This window comes from Myotis davidii, unplaced genomic scaffold (genome assembly GCF_000327345.1).
Source record: "Myotis davidii unplaced genomic scaffold, ASM32734v1 scaffold62, whole genome shotgun sequence".
In the NCBI taxonomy this organism is placed as follows: domain Eukaryota; kingdom Metazoa; phylum Chordata; class Mammalia; order Chiroptera; family Vespertilionidae; genus Myotis; species Myotis davidii.
In genome coordinates this window covers 2,775,714-2,791,904 of record NW_006295180.1, presented here as the reverse complement: position 1 = coordinate 2,791,904, position 16,191 = coordinate 2,775,714, and the positions used below count along the sequence as shown (strand labels likewise).

The following is a 16,191-nucleotide window of genomic DNA, read 5'->3' as shown; positions in this document are numbered from 1 at the left end:
AAGCAAAGTTAGAGAGTTCCATATTTATCCAATGTTACAGGGCTGCCCTAGGCAGTGTGGCCACGATGGAGACAGCCCCCGCCCCCCCACCATGGCTGAGTGCATGGGTTCCAGAATCTAACCGCCAGGGTTTCCGTCTCAGAGATGTCACTTCCTTTTGCCTTCGATTCCTCGTGTTTAAAACAGGAATATTAATAACAACCTCATTAGAGTTGTTTGTGAAGAACAAGTGACTTAATTCAAATCACTCATCTTATTGAGTAGCATAACAGTAAGTGTCCAAAAAATAGTGTCCCATAAAAATGTATACACATTTTAACAGCTGATAGGTCGATTTTGAAAATGAAATGTATTTAAATAAATATTGTCTTTATAGTTATTTAAAGTGTGTATACATTTTTTGGAGCACCCTATAATTTGGAGCAAAATTTTATAGCACACAAAAGTTGCCTGCAGCCCAGCTGCATGGCTCAGTGGTTGAGCATTGATCTATAACCAGGAGGTAGTGGTTCAATTTCAGTCAGGGAACATGCCCAGGTTGCAGGCTTGATGCCCAGTAGGGAGTGAGCAAGAGGCAGCCGACCAGTAATCCTCTCTCATCATTGATGTTTCTATTTCTCTCTCCCCCTCCCTTCCTCCCTGAAATCAATAAAAATATATTTTTTAAGTTGCCTTTAGTGCCCCTAAAAGGCATATTGCAAATCTATCTTATTGTAGATTTTGTTTGTATCAGCTTCCTCAAATTAGATTGTTTTCATTTGTTTTCTCTCTATTGATAATTCATATCTTTTTTGAAGATGACATTTCATCATCTCAAATATTATGCAATATTTACTTTTAATATCTGCAGTAAGCTCTGTGATTTAGTTGGCATCAAATCTAGGAATTTAGGCTTCAAATCCTAATCAGCCACTATTTTCATTCTCATCTTAATTCAGTTGATCAGTTCTACTAGCTGGGAATTACATTACTACCTTCAAGAATATACAGAATATAATAATTTCAAAATTGGACAGAAAAAAATGAAATCAGTAGTCCCCAAAATTCCTTCAATCTCTACAATTCTTTTATTCCATAAATATTTTAGGCCTTTCAAAGAGTGCAAATCATTCATTATCCTATTATAAATACATTTCATGGTGACAATGATTTTCTTCATGTGACCTCAAGAGTCACAGGAAATTCTAACGATGAATTCTTGGTCCTGAATTTGATGGGTTTCTTGTAGCCCTAACAGTCTGACATTTGCTGCATTGGCTTATGTTAATGATGTTTCCACCTGCAAATAAGAGTGTCCCAGGATGATAAGCAGAGGTGCATTGGTGCCCTAGCAAGAACTAAACTCTGAAGGGCTGAGTGTTACTTGCTTGTGAAGCAGCATATTTGAAGAAGTTCAGCATTTTGTTTATCATCATGCAAATGGCATACATTTTTAAGTGAACTATGTTTTCAGGGAAAGATTCCTTTTTCTTATGTTGATGACCATCTCTTTAAAATCTGCAGTTCTGGTTAGACATTTGTCCCTAACCCTCTAAGGTCAGAGTTTTATCAGCCTCTTCCTTGAGATCAATTCTTCGAGTTTAAAGCATATATTTATTATCTGTAAGTGGCTTCCTGTAGTTACTGTTTTGCCATTTAACTGCTATTCCAAGAGGCATGATGAGATTTCAGTACAAAGTTCTTTCACTCTGAGCAAGAGAGATCGTCCCCTGCAAGGTTGGCGAGCAGACTGCCTGGGGGAAGGTGAAAATAAGACTATATAAACCATTAACATCCTTTGAAGAATTAAGAGGATTACTAGTAAAAAGGAAGTGTGTTTTCAAAAGAGAGAGAGAGAATCCACACTTGAATTCCTGTGTACATCAGTTGAAATCTGCCTTGCCCAATGAATAGTGATTCTTTGATCTTACAAACCATTGTCCAGAAAGATTTTACAGACCAGAAATATAAAAGTGCTAAAGGAAGTGTTTGAATAAACTAACAAATAATATCCATAATGACTGGTTTCATGCCAGTGTTTAAGCCCATCCCTGCTAAAACAGCAACTACCCGAATTGGTGTTATTTAAGCACAACAGCACCAGCATTATCCTCTGATCTCGCAGTGGCCTGTGAGGTGGGCAAATAGGTTTCTCCATTTCACTGATGAGGAACTGGAGACCCAGATGCACACTTAGTGAATGGCCCAGCTGGGACTCAAACATCAGCCTCCTCACTCCATGCCCTGCCCTCCTGGCACCACCATCCAACCAAGCGCGATCTAGGACGATGGCTGATGTCTAGGGATAAAGTCTTGTGAAAGAGCCATCACTGTGTGGCTCCTACATCAGAGACGGGGAATGCAGGGAAGGGTGGGCTAGAGGGCAGGCTCTGCATGTCTTATTGTGTTCTTCATCACATCCCAAGTCCGGGCCATATTTCAGAAATGTGGGTCATTCCTCCCTGCAAGGACAGAGTAAGGGTGTGAATGAATTAATTTGAATTCATTACCACTGCTAGAAAAAGAAGAAGCTCAAAACACAGCCTCTACTCCAGGACGCTCAGGACCCCAGTCTTGATATAGAAGGGCATAGTTTCTTGCTGACAGAAATCCAACAAAACACAAAGGCTCTAATATTGAGTTTTAATCTCAGAAGGCTAATCCTAGGCCGCGATGAAACACAGTGTGTGCCTGCTGTCCTAAAATAAAGCTGATTAACGCTGTTCTTGGGTTGCAGTGTTATTTCTGTCATTTTTCAGCCTCAGCCTCGGGCACTGCAATTTGTAGCACAGTTTCTCACACATTTTTGGTCTCTCAGAAGAAAACGGCTGACTGTTCTCTCTCCCCTCTGCAAACTCCCTTCATAGCTCGTGCAGACTAAATTATAAAAACTGGTCCTCTTGAACTTTAATTTCATTTTCCTTGTCATATTTGTATATAATACATTTTCTCTGTCCTTTGAAGAGATTAATGTCTTTTTTTTTCATTTTCACAATGTTGCATTTGAAATTAGACACCTGAAAGCAACGTTCCTTTATTACACGATTTTCTTTAGAAGTGATGGCGAAATGGTTTCCAGGTATTTTCAGCGAAGATTAAGGATTTAAAATGCACAGTGTTTTTTAATTTCAAAACCTGCCCCTGATTTTCTACAAAAGTATCAAAGGAGTTTGATCATCTGTAATCCCCACCCACTTGGAGTCACCTGCTCTACTCTGCACCTGCCTGTTGCCACGTGATGGAGATAACGCCAGGGCTATAAAGCTCCCTGAAAAGGGGCCAAGTATTGTCATGACCTTAAAATGTTGTAGATGCCTTGGCCTTCATTTCTGTATGAATTATTAAAAACAAGCTGCCTGTCCTTCACTCCTAATAAACAGGAAAGGTAGAGATGCTTAGGGAACTGGGGGAAGGTAAAGGGGATCTGAGAGAGGCCCTTGTTCTTTCCATCTGTGTGTCTCCTACTCAGTTCAGAAGAGTTAAAGAAGAGAGTTGAATTTTCCAAACAGAGGACTGTTCATTACATGTTATTCATGATGGAGCAGTACAGAGGGGAGGGAAGAAAGCATCTCACTTCCCTGGCATGTCATGGGACATAATGAAGAGAGTGTGAAATGCATGCTTTTGATCAATTGAAGACAGCCATTTACTCTCCCGCTTTCTGAAGTCTTCTATTTTTAGTACATATCCTGTAAGTAGCAGCCCTCCTGTTTTAGGTAAACAACTGTTTATCCTTTCCTGTTCTTCCATCATTTTCATGAAGGAAGATATTCAGGCTGTGGCATCCTCTAGATCAGGGGTGGGCAAACTTTTTGACTCGAGGGCCACAATGGGTTCTTAAACTGGACCGGAGGGCCGGAACAAAAGCATGGATGGAGTGTTTGTGTGAACTAATATAAATTCAAAGTAAACATCATTACATAAAAGGGTACGGTCTTTTTTTTCAATAATTTTATTCATTTCAAATGGCTGCTCTAGGGAGACAGGGAGGACAAAACAAAGTCCACCTCCTTGAGAGGTTACCTTTCAGTGGAAGAAATAGATGATAAGCCAGTGACTGTTACATTTTGTACAGTGGGGACAGGGAACTGAAGAGAGAGAGAGAGCAGGGGGCTGGGGGGCGTTAATGGTGATGTCTTTCTATCCTAAAGAAACACATCATTAATGCGGCCACAATAAACCCACTGTACTCCTCCTCACTGACAACACTCCATTATCCAGGGCTGGGCTAGCCAGCTCTGTAATTATTCTCTTCTCTCTCTCATCCTGTTCTCTCTGCACCCCTACTTGCCCCCAGCCACATGCTGCTCCCACTAAACCTGCTGTATGGCTCCAGCCCAGAATTCAGACCCACCTCTGTTCCACAGTAGCCTTAACCCGGGTCTCCTCACAGCAGAATTCATAGTGAAAGAGTAGTCGAGTTCTGTGAGCATCTGTGCTTTCCCTTATACAGATGATTATTATATTTCATGTTGTTTTGAATTTGTGGTGCATAAAATCAAGATAATAACAATACTGTTCCTACCTGCATGTTTTTGTGAAGAGTGAGATAATGAACATGTACAAAGCACTCTGACAGGCCCTGTGGGGAACAGCGTGTTAGCTACTGTGGTGGTTTGCAGGATGCCCTGCTCCTTCCTCCTGAGCTGTGCAGCCCGCTATGTGGAGTAGAACGGAAATATCCCACAGCGGTGCAGCTGTCCAGCATCTTGTGAGTGTCATGAATGCCCTCAGGTTTTTGCATGCTCATTCCTGTTACATTTGTCAGAAAAATTATATCATTTGGAGCTACCAAAAGGGGAACAGAAGCTCATTTTTCTCCCTCTGGAATAATTTGGGGGTCTTTGATGTTTATTTAAATTCATTATAGAATGTCACATAAGAAGAACCCTTATGGTTCTCTTTTACCTTACAAAGCAGCCTTACTCTGGACAGTCCCCACTGAAGGGGCACGGTGGCCTTTGAGTGTAGAATTGGAAAATGGAATAACCTTAGGCTCTCTCTGTTACATCTGTGCTCTCACAGCTGGTCCTGGGACGGAAGGCGTTCTTCCTTACATAGACCTCTTTGGATTATCTTCTTGGAAAAAACTCTAGATCACTATTTCCAAAACCTTAATTCTTCTTTCACAAGGATACTTTCCCTGCAACAGCAAGACCCTCAGGTCAGGTGATGAGGCCCCCCACTCCATGCCAAAGAGGATAGAATTTATCATTTATATTGAGACCCTTCAAAGATCTTCATTGGGAAAATGGAATGATCAGACCTGTTTGACAACAGTTGAGAGTGTGCTGGGTGCCGGGGCAGGGGGGGTGAGGGGTGGCGCAGAGAGGAAGGTTCTGGAAGAACAGCAAGGTCTGAGCCACTACAGCACTGCTGCTTTCGCACGGCTGGTGTGGTGACATCAGTGGGAGGCCAGGTGCTGTAGTCCTGCTGCCCCTGTTCGGTAAGGCCTGCATCCCTCCAGCTGCGACCGTGGTCATGGGCCTCGTTTTTCCTCTCTGAGATGGGGGGAATCCAGCACCCCATTTCCTAGGGTTGTTGTGAGACCTAAATGGATCAATACAGGGTGTAGTGTCAGCACTTAAAAACATTAACTTTTTCATCACTGGGTACAGCAATCCAGTACACATTGAGGAAGGCTCCACATAGGTCAGGATGAGGGGTGTTACATCTACCTCTGGTTTTAGTACCTTGTCAGCCACCAGGAAGAGGAACAGAACATGACCCGCATGCTATGAGAGCCACTTGAATCCCAGGTAAAGGGAAAGTTGATGTGAAGGGTCTCCTGATTACATGAATCAGCTTTTTCTCAGGGCTTGACAGGTGCTCTGGAAGAATCGGTAACTGAAGCCACCAGAGCATTATTCTGTAAATCACCAATCTGGGCAACCTGCTGAGGAAAGCTGTTGCACTCAGGAGTCAGGCTGGTGATCTTACATTCGGGGACTAGATCAGGGCTGCAAGTAACTGACTCGGTGGAATGCTCATAGCATCAAATTGTTGGTACAGCCCCAGTGACAGTCTGAGACACAGCAAGCCCGGAACTTAGGAGACAGGATCTGGACACATGTCATCATCCCGCTAATCCTGTGAACTCCTCACAATCAGCACCAAAGCTGCTTTAGAAGTGATTTTTGTGCTACAACTCTGAGAATACAGTGCATGGCACAGCCATTGTGGATACCCTAGTCTGTAGTCCCCCAATGGGCAGTTCCCCTCCCACAAAAGACTTTGGCCGTGTCTGGTGATATTTTTGGTTGTCACATTAGAGGAGAGGCCACTATCATCCAGTGGGTAGATACCAGCGGTGCTGGAAACATGCTACAGTGTACAGGACAGCCCCCACCACAAAGACCCGAAATGTCAATCATGCTGCAGGTGGGAGGGTCTCCAGGCCATCACTTCACCCAAGTATGATGTATGCATCAATGGTGGTACACAAAGCAAGCTTAGCACAGCCTTTTATAAAAGTTTTAATAGTCATTTAATTTAGCCATAAGTTATAAACACATAATTAGCATATGAAGCCTATGATTACAAAGATGTTATTGCTTAAGATGAGGCTAAATTAGTATTTAAGTTTTTTTAAGTGTTGATTTAAAAATACAACGTAAATAATAGTGTAAATGGGCTTCAGATATGGCACAGACCAAAAACACACTAAGGAGTGTGGCTATGATCAAGGGTTAGGAATCCCGGTTTAGACCAGGAGTCAGAGAACTTTTTCCATAAGAACCAAACAGTAAATATTTGATGATCTATGGCACATACTCAACTCTGCCATGACAATGGGTCAGCAAGTGACTCCTCTCACCATCCTGACCGTTATAATCCAGTGTCTAAGATGAATCCTTTAAACTCTGTGCCCCAGATACGACCTGACCATGGTGGGGTAGGACATTATTACTTACCCTGGCTAGCAAGATTTAAAATATTTAAAAAGTAATGATGCCCATTTTTACATGTGTTGTTCATTCTCTTCACCTTACATGTGTTCAATTAGTGGGGTTTGTGTTGAATCAATGTACACAATCTTACAAGTAGCATAACTCAGTTTTTGGATACATTGCATTGAAGCAGAGTGGATTTAGATTCTCTTCTTTCTTTATTCCCAATGTCCTCATGCACCTATTTGTTACCCCCTCGGAGCCTCTATTTCCTGATTAATAAAATGAGATAATGACACCTCTCCTGCAGAGTTATTAGAAAGATGAAATGAGATGCTGGATGTGAACGCTTCTAGAGCAGTAGGCAACACATTCAATAAATGTTCACTCTGTTCACTCCCTCCTTTCCTTCTCTACCTCAGTTCTCCAACCTATTGGATCAGGATGTCTTTTCCATTATTAAAGAGATTGATAAAAGTGGCACCCAAGTCAGGGACACCCGCAGCCCTGTAATACACCACCAGACCCCTCCCCCGAAAATTAAAAACAGATCTCTTAATACCCTGTAAAAATGATTTGTCAACCACTTACAACTGCACCTGAGTATCGATGATCACAGCCCATATTTCCTCCATTCAGCAAAAACAATGAGCAATTACTGAGTGTCCAGTTTGTGTCAGACATGGTGCTAGGCATCTGCTACAAACATGAACTAGACATGGTCCCGGTCCACCAAGCAACCTACAGCGTGGTTGGGGAAGGAAAGATAGCAAGCAAACAGATGTTCCCAATTTTCACTATTGCAGAATCTCCCAGGTACATAGGCAACAGGTTGCCTGAGCCAGTTATTAAAAGGTAAATAGAAATTAGGGTGAAGGTGGGATGGGAGCACACTCCAGGCCAAGAGCGTGCAATGCATTGTTGTGCGTGACCAAGGAGTAAATTGTATGGGGACAGAGGCTGGGTTCATAATATGGGTCAAATTTTGTGAGGCATTGCATGACTGCTTCTGGGTTTTTACTTTCCTTCAGCAGTGAGACCTTTCACTTAGAAAGAACACAACACCTTCTAAGTGATAACTCCAGTGTATAAAACCGGCATTGCTAAGACTGACGTTCAGCTGTGTGTTCTCCTTCCTGCCCACAACCAGGTTGGAGGCCAAGTGCTTTAAGGGGATACATTGAGTTCCTTGCCTTGAATAGTATAGCTCATGACGTGTTCACTGGATTTTCTGTTTGTCGCCCTTGAAGCAGTGGTTGGAGATAGGGCAGGCAGAGTTGTAACGGCGAGACTAGATCTGAGTTTTAGAAAGTCGCTCTGACAGAGGTGTGGAAACTAGACTGAAACTGGGAGTGTTTTTGAAACCACTTGGAAAGCCATTTCTATAAATAACAAGTGAGGGTCTACATAAGGGCATGGCCAGTGGATAATTTAACCAATAGTAAGTGGCAAAATTTGGAGTCAGATTTATATCCTAACTCCTGAATCTGAGGTCGCTAATCACCTCCCAACCTCCTCCTCGGCCAACCCATCGCTCACATCTGTCTTTTCTTGCTCTCCTGTGCTTCTCCAGAGTTACCAGCTAGACGAGCTCATCTGGGTGTTTGTCCTCCTTCCCCTCAGAGTTGGCAGTCACTGGGTATTTATGAATAGAATATTTAAAAACCCTTGTGGTGGATTCACCTAGCTTCCTAGAAAACACCTTTTCACCCTTATGGGAAAGTAGACATTCTTTTTTGTTTATTCCTTCTTTTTTTTCTAGAGATGAAGGGAGAGGGAGAGAAAGATAAAAAAACATCAAAGATGAGAGAGAATCATTGATCGGCTGCCTCCGCACACCCTCCACTACGGATCAGCCTGCAACCTGGGCACGTGCCCTCACAAGGAATCGAACCTTGACCTCCTGGTTCATAAGTCAACACTCAGCCACAGAGCCATGCTGGCCAGAAAGTAGACATTCTATCATGTGCTAGCTAGAGTCACACCTCAGAAAGATGACCTTATTGGCCAGGTGAAGTCCCAGCTAGGTCTATAGCACCCCCACAGGCAGTCCCTGATCGCTATGGCTGGTCCCCATTTCACAAAGCTAGTAGGTCACATGATACCTAGTACCTGCCTAAGCACCTGGGGGATCAGCCTTCCAATCCCATTCTACTCAGACTCACACTCCCTCGTGTCTTTGAGGGAAGACAAACCATAGTGCCCTGTTGACCACAGCTTTGTTTTTTGGTCTTCCTTTGCATAATATTTCTCCTTTCTCGGTCCTCTTGAGGCACTTTGGAACCCATTTGCCTTAAGGAATTCATACATTCTGGTTTCCAACTCTTTTTCCCACCAAACATAAATATCTATGGGCTGCTTTTGATCCCTCAGATCTAATATTCTCAGCTCTGTGCCTTTGTTGGAGCCATTGTTAATTAATTTATAACTTAGGGAGAGGAGAAGACAGGTGGGGCAAAACATGAGCCATGGAATTACATTTCTGCCTCCTCTGTCCCTGCTTCCTCTAATACCCAATGTAGAATCCCAAGCAGAATTGGGATGCAGTGCATGTGGTTGCCTGAACGAGGGGCGCCTTGTGAGGTGGGGCACTAGTGCTGCCAGTCAATCACCTTTCAGTCAACTGTTATATTTGTCACCCAGACACCATCTACCATGTTCTCCACCTTCCTGTGCTCATGACCATTTGTATTGAACTAGATGGAAAATGGACCACTTTACCTGCTCATCTTATATAATAAAAGGTTAATATGCAAATTGACCAAATGGTGGAACAACCAGTCCCTATGATGTGCACTGACCACCAGGGAGCAGGCGCTCAATGAGGAAGATGCCCCCTGGTGGTCAGTGCACTCCCACAGGGGGAGCGAAGCTCAGCCAGAAGCCAGGCTCATGGCTGGCAAGTGCAGCGGCCGTGACAGGAGCCACTCCCACCTTCACGGCAGCACTAAGGATGTCTGACTGCTGGCTTAGGATGTCCAAGAAGGCGCAGGCTGGGCTGGGGGACCTCCTCCCCTCCCTCCCCACCCAGTGCACAAACTTTGTGCACCGGGCCTCTAGTGTCTAATAAGATGCTGCATTTTTGTAAATATTTGATTTGATCTTAGTAGTTGAAGGGCTTTTTTTAGTTGATTGATTTCATTGCCTTGAATGTCAAAGCTCATAATGTGTTAACTAGATTTTCCATTTGTGTCACTGAAGAGTTATGTGAAAAATATAAAGAGCAAAACAGCGCTTTGGAAACAATGGAAGGAAGGAAGTTAATTGAATTTAAATTAGACATAGCAATAATTTAAAGCATAATTGAAAGTTTCAAAGGGGCCTATCATGCATTCATATGTCATGAGTTAGATTTTTCTTTTGTATAAAAATATTTTAATGTGAATTCATTGATATATAGTATAACCTCACACTCCATTATTTTATGAATATCAAACACTTTTGGATGGTAAATGTGTTGAATTTTCTACGTTTTAGAAATTCCTTAAAGATATAAATCCCATTTCCAATTAATCTGAAGAAGAATTATAAAATTCAGCTGTGTGTTTCTGGCCCATTATTCTTGCTGGGCTTCATTCAGAGTCTGTCATGAAAAGGATTCTAAATTGCTTTAGGAGCCTAAGATAGAGTCTATTAACCCCTTCCCCAATAATTTTTTTGTTAAAAATGTTTCTTTTTCAGACTAATTTTTTTATTTTGGTTCTATATAGTATTTTTGATGCTGGTTATGAAAACAGTTTGTAATTATTTTTTCTTCCCATTTTTGTGGTTAAGAATAGTATTTCCTCAGAAAGTTTCTAGATGAAATTATTTAGAATGGTACGTATGTAGCTGGTTTTTGAAGGTAAAGTTTTTAGACGAGTATACTCGTCGACGACTGAAAAAAGAACATTTTGTGAAAACGTGTATACACGTTTCTGCCGGGGAAGGGGTTAAAAAAATAACTACTTTTTTTTATGTTACGCATTTCTTAATTTTCCTACAATGGACTTATATGGGTTCTATTTATGAAGCAAATAATTTTTCATTAAAAATACATTTTATTTGAGTTGGCTCAATTTAAAAGGGAAAATCAAGAATGTCATCACCATTGCTACGTGGAAAACTGACCTGCAAAAAAACAAAAACAAAAAAAACAGACTGTGGTACTTGTGGCTGCTGATGGGAGAGAACTCTTTCTAAGTCATCCTTGACCACATCCACTCTGATGTTCATGAATGAGTTGCCAGCCCTGTGGTCCCACCTCTTCTCTGTCCCTGAATCTCTCCATGCATGAAGTTTCAAACATTCTGTCCCACACTCAGCCTCTACCAGTCACACTGTGGAGCTCTGAAAGCTAGAGCCTCATGCATTCTCTCTTCTCTGGACCTCTAGTTTCTCCACCAAATTAATCCTTTTACTCCTCCTATGAGACATGTCAGTGGCAAAGAAACTTTCCTTTGCCACTTGGAGGTATGGCTCTTAACCAGAAACACTTGTGGAATGAAATTTATTTTTCAATTTTGTGTTTTTATTTTTTTAATTGTAGATACACAGGACAAAAAAATTACATTTTAACCATTTTGAAGTGTATAGCTCAGTGGCATTAGGGGCATTCTCGTTGCTGTGCAAGTGTCACCACCATTCATCCATAGGGAATAAGGATTCCTACTCCTACCCCATGCTGCTGCCACCATCAGAGAAGTCTGCTGCCCTCAAATGTTTAACTACAAGATGAGAAATGAGACTTCAGCTGCCCTGGAGACCCTTTGTCTCTTAGGAACTGACCACTGAGTTTTAAGAAGGTTCTGATGCGTGTATAGACATTAGCCAGAGTGACTGTCTTCTTTCCTCCTTCTCTTTGAACAGCTCTGAGCAGCGGGTCCCCTGCCCCACTTCTTACCACAGCTCCAGTTTGCACTCTGGTGACGGTATCACAAAAGCAGGACCTCTGGGCCTTCCAGAAATAAGACAAGTGCCAACTGTTGTGATTGAATGTGATGACAATAAAGAAAATGTGCCTCATGAATCAGACTACGAAGACTCTTCCTGTCTCTACACCAGGGAAGAGGAGGAGGAGGAGGAAGACGAGGATGACGACAGCTCATTGTACACCAGTGCGTGCATCCAGCTTTTCACTGGGGATGGTGGGGGGGGGGGGGGCTTTATAGAAAGAGCGCTGACGAGCTGCCCAACACTGTGGTTCTAACTTGAGGTCTGGTGTCAGCCGGCCCTGGGTCACAGGGCAGCTCGATTAACCTCTTAGGGCCTCAGTGTTTTCATTAGTAAAATGAAAGCGTCAGTGTCCTCCGAACATCCCCATAGCTCTGAAAGTTACATCCTGCTGCACCTGCTACTTGTTAGATGGCTCTTCCTTGCTTTGACTGCTTCCCTTGGGATGGAGCCCCCTCCCTCAAAAAAGGGGTAGGAGCCCTAAAATTCAATTTGAATCTGCATAATACGCAGATGGACTCACCATTGTGTATGTAGCAAATTCGCTTTATGCAAACCTCAACAAAATTGAGAAGGCCTGAATTGAAATTTCTTACTAAGGGCCTCAAATGTGCTAAGAGAGAAGAGATGAAGAAAGCAAAGTTCCAAATCTGTCATTCTGGCCATGAGTAATCAATACATTTTAGTTAAGTGATTAGAAACTGATATTTGATTAACTTTTTAATAAATGAACTTATAGCAACTTTTCACTGAATATATACCATGCCTGGCCACGTGCTAAGATTTTTATTCTGTTATCTACATCTTACAACACGCGGTAGCGTGGACACTATTGCCCCGTTTTACAGAGAGGGGAAGAAAAGGGAGAGGCCAGTGACCTGCCCAGAGCCTCACATCTACTCAGGGGCAGTGATAGCGTTTGATACCACTGTCTCATTCCAAAGTCCATGTTGTAAAAACAGTGAGGAGGGGAGAGGACTAGCCTACAAGATAAAATCCAGAGTAATCCCCCACACTTGCTGCTGCCCAGTCTCCTCCTGCTGCTGGTAGGAGTCCTGGTGGCAATGACATGATCAAGGTGATGTCCAGGAGAGGAGCCCGAAGGGCGGCCAAAGGCCCAAATGACCCAGGGAGGAAGGAGCAGCTGCTCAGCCCCGGGCACTGTTTCCTGCCCAGAGAAGTGAATGCTTTACAGCAGCGTTTCTCAGCCTCGGCCCAGGTGACGTTTTGGACCAGATTAGACTGTTGTCCTGTGCACTGCGGGATGTTTAATAGCATCCCTGGCCTCTGCCCGCTGTATGCCAGAAGCGCCTCCCCCAAAACCCAGTTTGGCAATCAAAAGTGTCTCTAGACTTTGCCAAGTGTCCCCTGGGGAACAAAATCACCCTGGTTGAGAACCATAGATTTATTCCAGATGGAAGGCAGCCCTGCCCTGGCTGGCTGCTCAGAACTCCTTACATTGAAAGAAAAACTATCCCAGAATATTGCCTATTTTAATGAACTCACTTCCACTCCCACCCCAAACAGACCCCACTGTCTGCCCAGCTTTGTTTTCCTTCATGACCCCGGCTCCACAGTCACTGATCTCCTTTGTCTCTGTGACAACTTGGTTTATCTGTCACCTCTGAGCTTTCCCACATGCAGACATCCACCAACCTGCTGCCTGGGTGCATCTCACTTGTCCTGCGGGTGCCAGCCCCTCCTGCTCTGTGAAGCTCCCCGTGGTTACTAAAGGCCCCTGTCTTTCCTCCCCCTCCCCCCTTTGCTTCTATTACTCTCTAGTCTGCCCCTCCTTTATGGTGTTGCCTGAATACTGGCAGTCCCTGGAGAGCCAAGATCCAATCACAGGCTCCTGTGCCGCTCACATACTCAGCACTGCAAGGCGTACCCAGCATGTTGCTTGCAGGAACTCTATGGAAGGGTCCTTTGGGGCCTTACCCACTCTTGGGTGTGAAGCCACTGTCTTCCTGCCTTTTACCTTGACCCACAGTTGTTCCTGTGGGAGCCCGGGCAGGTGTGTGTCAGCGTTATTGACTCGTTTCCCCTCCTGCAGGCTCCCTGGCCATGAAGGTGTGCCGGAAGGACTCCTTAGCCATCAAACTCAGCAACAGGCCCTCCAAGCGAGAGCTAGAAGAAAAGAACATCCTTCCCAGGCAGACGGACGAAGAGAGGCTGGAGCTGAGGCAGCAGATCGGCACCAAGCTCACCAGGTAGGACAGCAGGACCACCAGCTCTGCAGATTTAGGTAGAAGACGTCAGTCTCCATCCCCAAACCAGTCCCGGGCGTCTCTTGGAGAGCTTACAGCAGAGAGTCCATGGAAAACATTCCATTTCTTCTCAGTCCCTTCCCCTTCACTCATTCAAATCTGGGAAATTTCACTTGAGGTTCAGGGAGAACCTGAGAGGCAAAGTTCCCAGACAAGAACCTCCTGTAAAAAAATCGCCACCGTCGAGTGGAATTGAGGGCCTGTGTACCATTGGTGTTTGGTTAAGCACAGAGCAATCTAATAAATGCACTTTCTCCTATACTGTGCAACCAGAAGATATCAGTGGCTGTTACGGATGCCTCGTCACTAAGCTGTGAGTTTTGAGTTATTGCCCTTTGTGTACATTACAGACATGAACATAGAGTGGGTTATATTAACATACTAAACACCTGGATGTATTTGTAATCTAGAGCATGTTTATATGGTATTAGCTTATGTAGTGGAGCACTGATTATTTGCCAGGTATTCTTCTAAACATTTAACATGCATTAAATTACTTAATCTTTGAGGTTCCTTATGGAATGGACATTTTGTGCCCACTTTACAGATAAGAACACCAGGTATAGAGAACTTTAGTTTCCTGCATGATGTCACATAGACTGGCTGCAGAATGCTTCCTCTCGCGACCATATTGCACTGCCTCTGTAATAATAGTCATCACGAGCCCCACCTTATCCCAGGCACTGTGCTAAGTGTTTGGGTGCAACATGTAGATATCTCTTAGGTTTCATCCTCCTCTCCCTCTTCCTAGCTGTGCAGCCTTGAGTAACTACTTATTCTCTCTGCTTGTGTTTCTGTATTTGTAAAATGTGCAGTTGTAAGAATTAAGCAATATAAGCAAAGCATTTAAAATAGTCCCTGGCCCATAGTAAACATTCAGTTATCTGTTATGTCATTTTCTTCTCCCCACAACCCCATTGGTAGCTTTCATTATCACCTTCACCAGGACAACTGAGGCAGCTGGTACCCGAAGAGGTTACGGGGGCACAGATGCCATGCACTGGGGCTGCTGGGGTTCTTCCCTCCCCCTGATTTATTTTCTTACTTAAGGACAGTTTCCCATCATTAACTTGGTTTCCTCCTGGAGGATGTTGTTTCAATCTTACAGAGCTGTATAACATAGTTAACACTGATGGATGATTTGTCCTTGAATTCTGCAGTCTTTAGAATCATGGGATGAAAATATCTACCCACCTACTCCCTGCCGCCTTCCCCATTGGTCAGTGAACATGGTGCACATCCACCAGCTGGCCATCCAATCTCTCTTCATTCCTCAGTCATAGTTACTCCCAGCCCTCTGGAGGGCCGGTGCCATTGTTGCAGAGCCTTATTATTAAACATTCTTCCTTCTGTTGACCTGAACTCTCTATCCATGCATCTCCCACCCATGGATCTTCTTCTCTTTTCTGAAGCTACTCAAAGCTTCATACCTCTTGACAGGCATGTATTAGGGAACTGGAGACAATGGTCTGGCATCCCAAGTCTCCTCGCCTCGGCTGCAGATGGCCAGGTTTCTCTCTGAAGGTGGGTGGGGTGGGTGGATACAGTGCTTGGCTGATTCCTGACCAGCCTTTCAGTTTTATACCGAATATAAATAGGGCTGTTTGGGGGCGGGGGATGAGGAGTGCAGAAAAAAGAGAAGGAGCATGTCCTTGATCTCAGCCCTACTTCTCATAGTTCAGTTCCACCACTTGAGTGTGGACATCCTTCATGTGCTCTCGGGTTTCCCTTCCCCAGCTTTGCTGCAGTGCCTTTTATTCCCCCCAAAGTGATATTTACTCCACATGACTCCGTTTTATTTATTTGAAATCCCATTTACCACCACCCCTAAAAATTTCATCATTTAAAAATTAGACCTGGAGCCCTAGTCTGTTTGGCTCAGTTGATAGAGCATCTGCCTGCAAACTGAAAGGCCCCGGGTTCAATTTCGGTCAAGGGCACATGCCTCGGTTGCGGGCTCCTCCCCAGCCCAAACCCTGGTTGGGGCGCGTGCAGGAGGCAACCAATTGATGTGTTTCGCTCATCAATATTTCTCTCTGTCTTTCCCTCTCTTTTCCACTCTCTCTAAAAATCAATGGAACAATATCCTCAGGTGAGGATTAAAAACGAACAAAAAAGACATG

At 43.8% G+C, this 16,191-nt stretch overlaps 1 protein-coding gene across 6 annotated transcripts in view; it reads left to right on the top strand.

The window, feature by feature from the left end:
- The window catches only part of PHACTR1 (phosphatase and actin regulator 1), a 500,267-nt gene that overhangs the window by 440,467 nt on the left and 43,609 nt on the right, over positions 1 to 16,191 (top strand). For all 6 annotated transcript variants that reach the window (XM_006769720.2, XM_006769722.2, XM_006769719.2 and 3 more), the window contains 2 exons: positions 11,718 to 11,965; positions 13,855 to 14,011. In XM_006769720.2, the coding sequence (XP_006769783.1) occupies positions 11,718 to 11,965; positions 13,855 to 14,011 (405 nt within the window). The remainder of the gene's footprint in view (positions 1 to 11,717; positions 11,966 to 13,854; positions 14,012 to 16,191) is intronic.